The sequence below is a fragment of the Podarcis gaigeae genome, assembly GCF_964106915.1.
Source record: "Podarcis gaigeae genome assembly, chromosome: 8".
Taxonomy (NCBI): Eukaryota; Metazoa; Chordata; class Lepidosauria; order Squamata; family Lacertidae; genus Podarcis; species Podarcis gaigeae.
Window position 1 is genome coordinate 41,097,102 of NC_139684.1, and position 14,183 is coordinate 41,111,284.

The 14,183-nt window shown below is 49.2% G+C and overlaps 2 protein-coding genes across 6 annotated transcripts in view; one reads left to right on the forward strand and one right to left on the reverse strand.

Moving 5' to 3' along the window:
* PIEZO1 (piezo type mechanosensitive ion channel component 1 (Er blood group)) overlaps positions 1-2,823 on the forward strand; it is a 110,824-nt gene extending 108,001 nt beyond the window's left edge. For all 3 annotated transcript variants that reach the window (XM_083754502.1, XM_083754504.1, XM_083754503.1), the window contains 4 exons: positions 63-185; positions 582-661; positions 964-1,162; positions 1,864-2,823. In XM_083754502.1, the coding sequence (XP_083610628.1) occupies positions 63-185; positions 582-661; positions 964-1,162; positions 1,864-2,113 (652 nt within the window). In that variant the 3' untranslated portion in view covers positions 2,114-2,823. The remainder of the gene's footprint in view (positions 1-62; positions 186-581; positions 662-963; positions 1,163-1,863) is intronic.
* A 519-nt stretch (positions 2,824-3,342) lies between these two features.
* CTU2 (cytosolic thiouridylase subunit 2) lies at positions 3,343-13,927 on the reverse strand. 3 transcript variants are annotated; one of them, XM_083754567.1, is made up of 15 exons: positions 13,577-13,927; positions 12,810-12,884; positions 12,095-12,173; positions 11,915-11,974; positions 11,670-11,730; positions 10,831-10,940; positions 9,991-10,295; positions 9,148-9,283; positions 8,223-8,354; positions 8,005-8,096; positions 6,746-6,849; positions 5,624-5,759; positions 4,935-4,995; positions 4,414-4,472; positions 3,343-3,588 (listed from the first exon to the last, which is right to left on the reverse strand). In XM_083754567.1, the coding sequence occupies exons 1-15, from the start codon at positions 13,639-13,641 to the stop codon at positions 3,507-3,509; spliced, it is 1,557 nt and encodes a 518-aa protein (XP_083610693.1). In that variant the 5' UTR covers positions 13,642-13,927; the 3' UTR covers positions 3,343-3,506. The 3 variants fall into 3 exon arrangements, with proteins under 3 accessions (XP_083610693.1, XP_083610694.1, XP_083610695.1); XM_083754568.1 differs by lacking the exon at positions 12,095-12,173 and having other exon boundaries at positions 13,577-13,925; XM_083754569.1 differs by lacking the exons at positions 12,095-12,173; positions 13,577-13,927 and adding an exon at positions 13,096-13,223.
* Between the last annotated feature and the right edge of the window lie 256 nt (positions 13,928-14,183).

Here is a 14,183-nt window from a genome sequence, read left to right on the forward strand (position 1 = left end):
TGAAACATTAATACCTCTCTGCCTCTTCCTCTTTTCATTACTCCCACCCCCAAAACCTTCAGGAACCTTAGCATAGGAGGAACAGCAGAGTACACCTCTGAGAAGCACACAATGGAGCTGGGGCAACAAGACAACGTGCGGAGAGATTTGGCAAGGCTGCTGCAAGGCACCCACAACGAGTTTGTGTGAGTTTGAGGGGGTGGCACCCCCCCCAGGGATTTTATTGCAAGAAAGGAGGTAATCTCTCCCCCATCTCAAAAACAAATCCCCGTGGGTGACCTCACACAGTGGGGTTGAGAAAATGATTCGCGGTTGGCCAGTTTCCCCAGTAGAGCCTTGGCAGGCTTAGCATAAGAGCATCAGAAGCGACTGGCTGCTGGATCAGGCCAAATGGGACCCATCTAATCCAGCATCTTGGTCTCACACTGGCCAGCTTGATGCCTTTGGGAAGCCCACAAGCAGAGCCTGAGTGCAGCGGAGTCTCTACCCTCCCTTGGGGCTGGGATCATGCATGTGGGAGGGAGTGTGGCTCTGTGCACCCTTTAGAGGCTTCCTCTGATCCTCCTCCTTTTTTGTTGCAGTAAAGTTCCCAAACTCTTTCCTCCCTACATTCGTGCACCTAATGGCCCTGAAGCCAAACCTGTCGAGCAGATGCTGCCAGGTGAGACTGTTTCCGTTCTGTTTCCATGTACGGGTTCAAAAGTGCCAAGTGCAAACACAGAGTAACAGTTCGTTTAGTTATCCTAGAGATGTCAACAAACACCTTATTCCAAAATTCAGCCTGCATCCCAATCGGATCCCAACAGATTGGTAACTTTGGGGAAATGTTCAGTTCAAACATTTCCAGAAAGCCCACACTCCTGTCTCTGATTAAGCTGGAGGGATGGGAGAACACCAATTCTTTATGAAGACCGAGTTGCTCATTCAAAGTTTCTGTCCACCGTTCCATATATATCGTGGCAGAGGATGAGGACAGCTACTGGGACGTAGAGGTGCAACTGAAACGGCAGCAGGTGGGGCTTGAGAACGGCAGTGCCAACTTCCTTGAGTGGTGGGTGATTCGTCTGGCCAACTGCCAGGAACAGGACTGCAACATCCTGCCCATGGTCATTTTCAACGACAAAGTCAGCCCTCCCAGCCTTGGTTTCTTGGCAGGATATGGGTGAGTAACCATTTACATTTATGGGAGAATTGTTGCCTACATTCTAAGCTCTGGCGCTGATGCAAATCTTTGGCTCAGAGGTCATGGGCTTGGATAGCCCATACCTTAGGGCACATGAGTGGGGAAGAAACACAGGCCCCTAAGACTGTCTGGCCCCTGGGACTCTTCAGAGGGCACACACAGCCTCCTGAACCAACCCCATCCTGCTTTGCATCTTCCTCAAGTGTTTTGTTCCCAATTAAACGACTAGAACCCTTCTAGAGGCTCGAAGCTAAACCCTTTGCATTTAACCAGGCCTTTGGTTAATTAACATGGCCTCCTATGGTGGTGATCATTTTTCAGTAGCATGGGTAGGATTTGTCCTGATTAGTATGTTGCTGGATGAACATTTTCTGTATTTTACGTGTCACTGCTTTGCATTTTTCTAGTCTTAAATCGTTTTTAAGTGCTGAATTTTATTTTTGGGGACACTTTTTATTATATAGAGCGGCTGACAAATGCTATAATAATCCTGCCCCCCTGCCCCCATGCACTAGCAAAGCAGCCATTTCTTAGCTGCATTATTCTGAGCAGAATAAAACTAAAGAGGCGTACAAAGGTGTGATCTTGCACGCCTGCAAAGCGGAACCGCATGGATGTGGCTTCCGGAGTGTGCTGGTGGCTGCTTTCTTGGATCGCTGGCTAACCCCCTTCTCCCCCAGGATCATGGGCCTCTACGTCTCCATCGTGCTGGTGATTGGCAAGTTCGTGCGGGGCTTCTTCAGTGAGATTTCTCACTCCATCATGTTTGAGGAGCTGCCCTGCGTCGACCGCATCCTTAAGCTGTGCCACGACATCTTCCTGGTCCGTGAGACGGGCGAGTTGGAGCTGGAGGAGGAGCTGTACGCCAAGCTCATCTTCCTCTACCGCTCGCCGGAGACCATGATCAAGTGGACACGCGAGAAAGAGTGAGGAGTCGCTACCACAACAGAGCCAAGCAGCCCACAAGACACGAGGACAGGTGTTGAGAAAACACCACCTTCTCTCTCACTCTCTCTAAGGGGCGGATGGAGAGCCTAAAGATGGACCTGGAGAGGATGCCGATCTCCTACTGCTGGACCTGGAAACTGCCTCTCTCCCCCACCTGCCTTTTACTTAACCTCTGTGGGTGGGGCAGCCTCTTAACCTCTGAGCCAAACCTGCTGCCCCACTGCCTTAGGAGCAGGAGGAGGGGTATACTGTCACTCTTTCCCTTTTTGAAACGGCTGAACGGGAAGCACCTTTGCACTCTCTGAAGCCCCTTACGCTCCTGGGTTATTCACAACAGCACAAGGGGGTGTTTTGCAAAGCAGGAAGTCTGCAACCATTTGCTGATTGACTTGCAGCGCTGTATCCTGCTGAAAAGCCCACTGTATGCACAGCAATAACCTGTTTGCATCTCCCTCTCCCCCTGCAAAACAAAAGAATCTGGGGGTACAGAGCTTCTCTCCCCCCCCCACTTCTTGTTCTCACATTGCCACAAACACTCCTCCCCCCCCCAACCGAGTGCCATAGTCTAGGCATCACTACGTGCCAACCCCAGCTGCTGGAAACAAAGGGGTGGCTGGAGTCTATTGACTTTTTTCCTAAAGGAGGTGGTTTTATTTATACAGATCTATATAATAAAACTTTAAAAATAAAAAGCTGTGATTATTAGCAATATTGGAGCATACTGAATAATGGGGACATGGGTGAACTTGGGGGGGGGGGTGGATAAGAGGTGATACACCCTCACCTTGAGCTTTTTCTTGGCTTCATCCTTACTACCCCATCTTCTGAAGGGTAGGGAGACTTATACTGCAAGTATAAAGGCACCTTTGGCCCTCCAGATATTGCTGAACTACAACTCCCAAAACTAATACAATACCTTGTTATGCAGATGCAATAATTACAACATATAAAGTGCAACAGGCATCCTGGACTTGATTTGTATGATAGGAAGTAACCATTAAAGAAATTTGTTACAAACATCACCATTCAGCCTGTTGCACTTTATATGTTAGAACTACAACTCCCATCATTCCCGTCCACTGGCCATGCTTGCTGGGGCTGATGGAAGGCGTAGTTCTGCAACATCTGGCAAGGCACTGGTTCTCCACACTGGCGGAGTTGTGTAAGGACTCTCAAGTGCTTGGCACCAGCTGAAATGATGGGAGACCTCCTGTAGCATCACTGAGCCAGATGCTGGTGGCTTCAGAATAATTTATTTGCTTTAGAAAATTTATAAAATTCAGGAAGGAAGAAAAGGTTGAATAAGAGCCAAGAGGGGGTGCTTTCTTGCATTGGGTGTTCTACTCTAGTTCTCCAGAGCTCAGCAAACCTGTCATCAGCTCAGGGGAAGGCCCTCGGCAGCATCACTGTCCTCTTCTTCAAGCAAGAACTCCTGAATTTCTTGCTTCATTGCAGCCCTGCAGGAACAAAACACACACCAGTCTCTACACCTGAAGATTTCTGGTTCCCCAGCAACTCTCATTCAGCTGGGTGGAAGCTGGTAAAGTCACAAAGGGGACCCCTATGACAAGCTGCTGCTGTTTGGGGTGTGTGTGTGTGGAGATGGGACCTGAACAGGGAGAGTGGGTGGTTAAGTGAGAATCAGCACAAGAAGCATCCTCCCTGTGCCCCACGGAGACTGGTAATTCCAGCAAACCAGCATTGCAGTTCACAACTTGGTCTGATAAAACCCTTGTCAAGATTAAGTCCATCTGGTTGTCATTTGACAGGTACTGGGGATGAGCAGAGGACTTGACCAAATAGGACCATGGCTGCCAAGGCAGGATATGAGCCTTTGACAGACCCTTTGGTCATCTCTAACCCATGGGGCTATCGTAATAGTTCCTGCCCCATGTGCTACTGCAAGAATACATGCTTTGATCTCAAATTTCTCTTTGTCATACACATTTATCCAACCTACATAACCACAACCACAAAACTATAGATATCTCCATGATTTCCTTTTCTGTCTCAAGAGCACTCTGGCCATTTGGTAAGGGGAGGGGGCACAACAGTATATCCCCAGCACTAAATAAATTTGGTACCTAGTCTTGCCACCCAGAATGATTCCATGGAGAAATGGGCCCAGTTTGAGATCTCTTTGGTCTCTTTCACACACACACGCTCTTCAGCACTGCCTCCAATATGCTCTTCCCTGCCCTTCCTATAAGTGCTTCTATTCAGAGATGAACTATGTATCCCACTGCACATATCCCCTCCTCTGCAGTGTGTGTGGCTTGTACCTGCATCGCCGGCGCTCTGCCTCCAAGTGGATGTAGGCTGGGAGAGGTTCCAAGGAGCTCTGCAGAGGAGGAAAGAGGTTGGGGTGAATGAACACTTCCAGAATTCAGAGCAGATGCTTCACCATGATGAATGCCTGAGCATCCCTTAGGCCTGGCAGAGCCCATGCCCATCCCTAGTCTGGTAAAGAAAATACAAAAGGGTAGGTGGCCTTTCCTCTTTGCCCTGGGTTCTAGTCCTCATGAGCCAAGCCTCCTTGTCCAGATCAAGTGGCAGGCAATGCCCTATCTCACACTCTGCTTGGGCCCACAACACTCCTCTCTCCCCTTCCCAAAGGCCGCAACACTCTCCCACCCATCAAACTCAACTGGGATAGCTTCATCCACTCGTCTGGAAGCAGCAGTTTGGTGACAGAGGCAGCCAACTGGCCTGTAGTCTCTGAACAGAAAGGAAATGTGACAGCCCAGAAAAATGCAGCATTAGAGTAGGAGGAATCGTGCGCTCTGCACCTCTCTGCACTTACCATGTCTTTGATGGTCAGGCGGCAGCTGTAGCAGAGCAATGGGAGAAGCTGGGAAGAATCTCTACAGGGGAGAACAGAGCAGGAGGGCAGAGGATCAAGTGTGGGCAGGTGATGTCTATGATTCTAGTACAGCACAGGTGAACTTGTGTCACACCCACCCACCCCAAGTGTTTTTGCCTGCTTTGTGGGCATGTCTTCTCGAACTTGGATAATACCTCTCACTTCCTTGAATAGAGTGGGGTGTTCAAATAATTTCACAAAGGCGACATTTACATTGATTGCTCTGCCTGCATTTGCTTCTGGCCCCACCACCATTGACATGCAGCCCTCCAAAGGGTTTCCCACTCCTGGTCTAGAAGCACAAGAGCACCTAAGGGGAGCCTGCAGGATCAGGCCAATGGCCCATCTAGTCCAGTGTCCTCATCGTGGCCACCCAGATGCCTGTGGGAAACTGGCAAGCAGGATTCGAGCGCAAGAGCCCTCTCCCCTCAGCAACTGGTATTCAGAAGCATCTTTGACTCCTGCAGTGGAGGCAGAGCTGAGCCACTGCTGCTGGTAGTCATTCACAGCCTTTGTCCTCCAGCCCTTTTTTTAAAGCCATCCAAGTTGGGGGCAAGGAGTCCACCCGACCCATACAAGGCTAAGTTGTTTGTGGAGCTATCTGTTCTGGATCCAGCATCCCTGCTTACCTTGGTGCCAGAGGGGCCCTGCAGCATCCTGTCTGATTTGAGGCCCCTCCACAGCAGCCGTTCCCAGTGGATGGTGGAAGTGGCTTCTGGCAGAGCTGCTCTGACAGCACAGTCGACTGCAAGGAGGAGCCGTCCACTGGGGAGGAAGGGAAAGCAGAGTCAGAGGCAGCATCACTTCTTTGGCCGGCTGAGTTGTTGTCCTCTGTGGCAGAGAGAGTTTCAGCTGTCACCCCCGAGTGGATAAGCTTTGTAAGCAAAGACAGTCTTGCTTTCTTTGTACCCAGGGAGTTCAATGGGTACAACAGGCTAGAAGGATGCGGTTACAACAGCCGTGCTGGATCAGGCCAGTGGTGTATCTAGTCCAGCATTCTCTTCTCAGTGGTAACCCAGGTGCCAAGGGGAAGCCTGCAAGAGGGCAAGAGCCCTCTCCTCTCCTGCAGTTTCTAGCAACTGGTATTCAGAGGCATGCTGCCTCCAACAGTGGAAGAAGAACATAGCCATTGTGGCTAGCAGCCATGAACAGTCTTATCCTTTCATGAATTTGTCTACAATAAGAAGTCATGGAAAATAAGGCTTCCTGTTGCTTTCCCCAACCAGTTTCCCTCCAGATGTCACTGCACTACAATTCCCATCATCCCTGTCATTTAGACATGTTGGGAGTCCACCAATTTTCCAGGGGGCACAGGATGGAGAAGGATGCTCTAGACCAGCCTTTCTCAACCTAGGGGCCCCAGATGTTGTTGGATTACAACTCCCATCATCTCTAGCTTATGGGACCAGTGGCCAGCAATGATGGGAGTTGTAGTCCAACATCTGGGGACGAAAAGGCTGCTCAGGAGGCAGGTATCCCAGTGGCAAGATCACTAGTTCTATGGCAGTTGGGTAGGGCAGCCCAGGAGGAGAAACTCCTGGCCTCAGCTAATTCTGACGCCCTGCAGGTTAGAACAGGCAAGCTGGCAAGTGGGTGTCTGTGGTTTGTGGTGGGAGGCAGAAGTCAAGCTAGCTTTTGGGGTCCTTCCGGTTCTCCAATTTCTGACTTTGTAGAACCACATCCAGGTGCACCCCCTTCTTAAAGAAGTGAAAAAGAACTTTCCCGCTGAGGTTCACAAGGCCACCACATACCAGCATTGGTGTCCAAGGCGCAGAGACAGAAGAGGCACTGGGGTGTTTTTGTGGGTCCACCAGGGTCAGCCTCTTGGGACGTCACACAAAGCTTCTCACCTGTCCTGCAGAAAGGATGGAGAGGTCATCAAGAAGAGGGCTGGGAAGACATGGCTAGCCCTTCTGACTCCATCTTGCTTTTGCCTCTCAGGCCTTCTGTGCAACATCCAGCTGGTCTCACATCACATGGAGAAATCACACAATCCACGTATGCATGTATTCTGCAGACAGTATGTGAGACTGGCAGAGTTAAGCCACCAGAAAGCAACAATGATCTCAACACACTCATTTTAAGATTAAAAAGGGTTGTAACCAGTGTAGTCCTACTCAAGAGAAGACCCTCTGGAGTTAGTGGACTTCTTTAGGTCCATACATTTCAACAGGTCTTCTGTAAATAAAATTAAGTTGGATACAACCTGGAGTTTCTAGGCTTTAATGGTGGCTGAAGCAAACTTTAAATCCCTTGAGAGGAAAATGCCATGGTCTCAAGAATCCAGAAAGGGATGTGGGGATCAAGATGTAGGGATCAAGATGTGGGGCTTTGCTGCCCTAAAGAATAAGTGGGCTTTTATCATTATTATTATTATTATTATTATTATCATCATCATCATCATCCACCCTTTACCCTAAGGTCCCAGGGCAGGTTACAACTTTAAAGCACAGTATTAAAACTGCTTACAATCATAGAAATGAGGTGGCTCCTAAAAATATACACCTCCCAGGGCAAAGATGTGCATCCTCACTATTTGCCAGAAATTGTATCATGAAGGAACCAGACATACCTCAATGGGGAGGGAGTTCCAGAACTTAGAGGCTGCCACGGAGAATGCCCTCTCTTGGACCACCCCAAGCCTCTTAGGACAGAGAACTACCACAAGGGCTCCATCTGCTAATCTTAGCACCTGAGAGGGTCTGTAGGGAAGGAGGCGGTCTTTCAGGTATGTGGGGCCTGAGTAGTTTAGGGCTTTAAACACTAATGTGAGAACCCTGAATTGGACCCGGAAGCGAATTGGCAACTCCAACAGGTTTGAAAAGCACACAGACAACTTCCTAGTTTGCATGGTTTATTCAGCCTGCAGAAACTGGACACTTACTGTCGCTGATGCACACAGTCCCGCTTACAATGGGTGCAAATACTAACAGGCTGGCAGAAGGGAGATTATCAGCATGCAACCAATAGGGGTGAGGTAGTGGTATGGCTCAGCCTGAGGGTTGCTTACCGGCAGACTGTGCTGGTGGTGGAGGGGAAGTCACACTGCAACTTGTAGAGGAAGCTCTCAATCAGGCGGTGAATGCTGGCTCTGTCGGGGGTCTGTGAAAGAGGAGAAGAGGGGCATCACTCTTGGGAAACAAGGAAGGTTACTTTCTCCCAGGAGGTCTGGTGGACGGGCGCCCAAAGGGGTCACCCTACAGGCACCCAGAAGTAGGTCCCTCTTACTTTAGTATCCAGCGCAGGCGTGAAGACTGTGGGCACCCCAAAGAAGCAATTGTAGAAGGCAATCTCTTTGGCAGTGTATTCCCGCATGGGACGCAAGAACAGCACATCACCGTGGCGACTGTCTGAGAAGCCCTTTCAAGGAAAGGAGAAAGTGAACAGTGCAGAAAGTGCCTGATCTGCTGCCCCGTTTGTGAGATAGGATAGCTCTGGGTGGTCCAAAGCCAGAAAGAACAGAATATAGGAACTTGGGAAGCTGCCTTATCCTGAGTCAGACCATCAGCCTATCTGGCTCACCATAGTCTGCACTGACTTGGCAGCTGCTCTCTAGAGGTTTCAGGCAGGGGACATTCCCAGTTGTACCTGGTGATGCCGAGGCTTGAACCTGGGACCTTCTGCATGCAAAGCAGGTGCTCTGACACTGAGCTACGGTTTTTCCTTTTATAGAAGCAATAAAGAAAAGCACAGTGGTGGTGCTAGTGCTGTCAACAGGCTTCAGTCTGTCTTCTGATGCAATTCATTATACATGTACTTGGAAGTCAGCCCCATCATGTTCAGTGGGGCTTACTTCCAGGTAAGCACATGCAAGAATTGCAGCTTTAGTCCCTGAACCTGGTGCTGCAACTCTTTGGGAGGTCAGGAACAACTCCCTGCTTCCCTCTCTCCAGTTCTTCAGGGCCAGGAGTGGGGTGCAGAGTCTTGGCTTTCTGCAAGCTAGCAAGGCCATTGTAAGCAGCTCAGATGCCTGCTGCTGAAATGGCCAGCCCCAAATGTCCTCTCTGGAGAGGGGAAACAGGGACTGGATTCCTCAAGAACTGCACTGCCCACTCCAGCTTGAAGCTTGCACCTCTCACCAAAGGGCAAAGAGGGTAAGAAACATGGGCCTCTGTGGCCCCAACATATAGGAGTCTGCAGCCCCTGCTCTCACCGTATCTGCAGCCAGAAAGGCCCCCCGTCCCAGGCACAGGTTGGTCAAGAGCTTGACAGCCACACGGGTACCGCTGTCCCCTATCATCACCTTGGAATATCCACTTGTCCGGGCCACGTGCAGAATCAGGTGGTTCCTAAGAACATAAGGAGAGCCCTGTTGCATCAGACCAAAGCCCATCTAGTTCTGCATCCTGTTTTCACAGTGGCCAAGAGGTAGCCCACAAGCAGGACTCTCCCCTACTGGCAATCCCCACAGACACAATGCACAGCCACCATGGCGAGTGGCCTTAGCCTCCACTAATTGGTCTAGCCCACTTTTAGACAAACTCATGGAGGGTATAAACTCATGAAGAGGAGTGGGGAGGTGGCCTGCCCCTCCCCAGGAGCACAGACCTCAAACTGCCAATCAAAGCAGCCAAGGATTGTCTCATTCAGTGGAGCTGTGAAGAGGCCACGAAAAGCAAACCCAGAAGTGGCAGCCTAGAGAGGGTGAAGCAGAATACTCTAGGTCCTGGCTCTGTAGGGCCTTGTGCTCCTGAGGTTGCTGATCAGGATGGGTTGGCCGCTGCTCTACCTGCAGCAGCTCTGCCACCCTTCCACAACCTCAAAGGGATGCTAACAGCAACCATTCAGCTGCCTAGGATTTAGGAATTATTGGGATTGGCCAGGATCTAGTACTCAGTCATCCCCTCTTAAATTAGACAGCAAGAGGGTGATGAGAATGTCTCTGAATGCAGCCTCCAAAACATCCTTGGGCTGCCCATCTTTGAGAGCACTGCTCGTCCAGCAGCACTCTAACCAAAGGAAAGATGATCTCTGTCACTTCTGCAAAGAAGCTCACCGGAGAGTCTGTAGGAGCTCCTCTTTTGCAGTCAGGGTTTTCACAGCCCCAAAGAGCTTGGTCAGTTCTTCAGTATGGGGCACTGGAGGAGGCCTAGTTCCTGGGACCGGCAGTCCCTCCTGCTGTGAAGATCCGTTAGCACTAAGCATAGCCAGCTGGTCCTCCAGGGAGCTTGCTGAGTCCCCCGCCGTCCTCTCATGCTGCTGCCATCTTATGAAACCATCCACAGCTTCCTTATAGCTGCCGCCGTGGTCAGTGGCACTATGGGGAACCGAGTGCAGCACAGAGCCTGGCAGGTCAAACACCTGTGAAAGGGCAGAGCACATGCAGTCAGCCACGGAAAGCACTAGCAGAAACAGACATTTAAACACAGAAATCAGTGTTTCCCACCCCTTTGATATTTATTTGCCTTGGTTTAGTGTTGGGACTGTAAAAACATCATAGGTTCTATGATAACATTTATTTTGAGAATTCTAAGCTATGGGGAAATCTGTCCTCTTCCGTTCTTCTAAAAGGTGGAGTGGGGGAACCAGACTCCTGCACAAAGGTAAAATCTGCATGCGTTGCTCTGCCCGCTTTTGCCTCTTCCCCACTCATCACTGACATGTGGTCCTTAGCCTGAAAATGTCAATGAAGGGGGTCTGTTCTTGCACCTTTCTTATGGGACTAGTTGGCTTCCACAGTAATAAGGCTATTTTGTTACTGACCAGCCAAACTGCATCTCTAAGGAGATTCCTAACTCCACTCAAAATACACCAGCGTACTGAAATGAGGAAGCAGCAACAAGGTCAGAGGTTGACACGGCACCCCAGGCCTCTCCTCATGTGCATCTTTCCTCACCTCTTCCAAGCACACCAGGTGATAAGGGAACCCTGTGGCTTGCAGGATCATCTCCACCTGGCTGCGGATCTCCTCCCGCTTGCCTGGGCTCTGTCCGCACACAGCTCCCTCTGCACAGCAAGAAAGAAGATCAAGGAGATCAGTTAAACAAGCTGAGTGGGCTTACTCCCACCCAATTTTCTCCTAGCTTGGGCAAGAGTCGTGGTGTAAGTCACCTGAACCATTTGGAGAGCCACCTCACTCAAAACCTTTACCCAAATTAATTTTGATGCCCAAAGGGTCACTCTGAGCTTGGTAACGGTCTATGGTGAAAAATAGGTTTGACAAAAGAAATTGCACTAGGAACATAAGACAGCTGCCTTCCAGATGCCCTTGGACTACAACTCCCATCTGCCCCAGACAGCAGAACCAATGGTCAGGGATGTTGAGAGTTGCAGTCCAGCAGCATCTGCAAGGCCTCTACACTGACTGGCAGTGACACTCCAGAGTTTCAGAAACAGGGCCTTTCCCAGCTCTACCTAGAGATGCTGGGAACTGAATCTTTTGCATGCAAAACAGATACTGTGCCACTGAGCCACAGTCCATCCCCTTCTGGCCACCCCAATCCTGCCTCCCATGAAGATGTGGCCACCTTCACAGGCACCCTGAGAGAGTATTTGTTTTCCACAAAGGTAAGGAAAAGGGAAAAATGAGACTTTCTAGCAGTATTGTTTTTAAACCTTGGAGAAGAGTACAAGCGTTTTGATGCAAGGTTTGTTTCACCTTGAACAAACTGCCTCTGCTTAGACTCTTCAGTCTCCCAAACATAGAAGGGAATCCTCCCAGCAAGCATTGCTTACCATCGACATAGATGATTCCTGGCTTAAAGCGGAGTTTCTTGGCTGCTTCCCGGCTCAAGCCCTGGGAGGAGAAAGAAGTTCTGGGTCAGTTTCAAGCTGTTTTTAATAATGATTTTTAGATTGCTATAACCCTCTCTGCAACCTTGTGGTGAAGGGTGCATAAGAAATGACATTAATTTAAGAACCACTCTACTCAACCCCCAAATTCTCTGTCTTGACCCTGCTAGGAAGTCATTGGGAAATACCTCTTGAACTTGCCGCACCATTGAACTGGAGGCAGGGCCGCCCGAAAATGCAAGCAGAACCTACAGTAAATAAAAATAAATAAAAAGAATGCAAGGGAGTATTAGAAAACATGTCTGTCACTTCTAGTTGTTAGCTTCCTCGTCTGCCCGCCCACCCGCCCCAAAATAACTGGGCAGGACCTTCTCTCCAGGGTAAATGCAGCGATTCTTGCCAAGCATAGCCCGGAACTTGTGAACAAAATAATCCTTGAAACAGCTCCTATGAATCAGCAACAAATGCATGTTATTAAAGCAATAAGATGCAACAGAAACACAATTTTAGTCAAAGATCTTGGCCTTATTTTGTTTTAGCCATAATGCTTTGCTTAGGAGCAGGAATAGAAGAAGCTGCCTTATATCATCAGACTATTTTCCATCCACCTGATAGGCTTTTTCCAGGGTCTCCAGTGGGGTTCCGCATCCCATCACCTGCCAATTGACCCTTTTTAACAGGCAATGCCAGGGACTGTATCTGTGAACTTCTGCATGCAACACATGTGCTCTGCAAAGTGTAAGCTATGATCCTCCATACACTTAGCTATAATTGGTTGAAACATCTGGGTTAGGGTAGTAGTGAGAGACTGACAGTGAGCATGGGTGTTTAGCTCTTGAGAAAAAAGAACTCAAATTGTTTTTAAAAAGAGTTCTAATAGAGATTAAGGAGGTCTAGAAATATGCCATGACTGAAATTCTGCTGTGTGAGTCAACACCAGAGGTTGTCACTTGTAGCAAAGATCAGCCAGATCCCTCAAAAAAAGGTTTGCAGCTTTGTTGTAGACCACAGCAGCCTTTCAGAAAATGACAACCATGTCTGCTGCCAACCCGGTAAGAAGACACAGCTGCCTGTCATACTTACTTGCAAAAGGCATCCCCAACACGGATGATCAACGCTGGGGAACCTTCTTTGCATTTCATGCATTTTGAGGGGTAGCTTAGAAGAGAGAAAAGGAAGATCAGATTCCAAAGTATAATTTGTATTGTTTGCCATTGGAATTAAAAACACTAGTGTATAACCATTATTGTTGTGTAGTATTTATTATTGGTATAAGCCACTGTGGGTACTCTACAAGCAGGAGAATGGCATATGATTATATTAACCAAACAGCCTAAAAGATTATGGCTGCAATCCTACCTCTGCTTACCTGGGAATATCTCCCACTGCATTCAACAGAATTTACTTCTGAGTAGACATGGCTAAGGTTGCACTGCAACATTTTTATTATTGCAGAAGCTTTCACTGGACTACAAGCCCTTTCTCTGGATGCATTAAGTGCTACCCTAAATTGGCAGGTGTAATAACTGAGAATACAACCTTTTCATATGTCTAATGAAGCAGACCTCGGTCCACAAAAGCTTCTGTTGCAAGACATTTATTATTTAAAGTGCCAAAAAACACTCTGCTGCAGTCTTTTAATGTGCGCAAATAGCACCACCACCAAATCTGTTACGTTGATTTGCACAACGTGGATCTTTTCACATCATTTCAGCCTGCCTTTTTAACTTCTGCGGCTATTGCAAAAACAACATCTAGTGGGAAATCGGGGCTCAGACGGGACAAGCAGGGAAGGCCTCTTCCCAACCCTAACCCCAACCCTACCCCACACCCCTACCCCGTTCCCCTACCTGCCCCGGGGTGCCCGCTTAGGCTGAGTCTCGTTTCCGCAGCCTCCCTCCTCGGCTTCACACATCGCAGCCAGACCTCCCAGCCTCCGTCGCGCGGGGTGCCCTAAGCAGCCACCTCCCGGCTCAGAACCCGAGCAGCACCCGGCACACTCTTCTGACGTCACACGCCCTGGTTTGTACCATCTGCTCTATAGATCTGTCTACACATTCATAAAGAGGAAACCTTCCGGCTGGAGTTTGGATGTTAGGTGTTCGTGCGTGTTAAAAGCCAACCGAATTGTCACTGGTGGGAGGGCCGGTTCATACGGCAAATGAGGTACTGCGAACTCACTGGGTTGTTGTTGAAATAAAATGGGGGTGGGAAGAAAGATGTACATCGCCTAGAGAGCTCCTTAAAGGGGAAAATGGGATATAAAAGTAATTACTTAATATGTGACTTCAAAGTAAAAGCTGCATGCAAATAAATAATGAAGCGAACCCGGAAGCTAGGATCCGAGTGCGAGCCTATACAGTCTACATTCCACACTCTCTTAAGCGCCGCAACTGCCGCGCGCCGCGTGGGTCGAGAGACTCTCTCTCACGAGGAGCGCTACGAAACGGTGGTTTG

Excerpts from the sequence above, each read along its gene's own strand:
- CTU2 (XM_083754567.1), bottom strand. The coding sequence starts at position 13,641 with ATGTGTGAAGCCGAGGAGGGAGGCTGCGGAAACGAGACTCAGCCTAAG. Across the intron at positions 11,731-11,914 it reads TGGTGCGGCAAGTTCAAGAG|GGCTTGAGCCGGGAAGCAGC; the intron begins GTATTTCCCAAT and ends TTCTCCTCCCAG. Across the intron at positions 8,355-9,147 it reads CCTTTCTGGCTGCAGATACG|GGCTTCTCAGACAGTCGCCA; the intron begins GTGAGAGCAGGG and ends TTTCCTTGAAAG.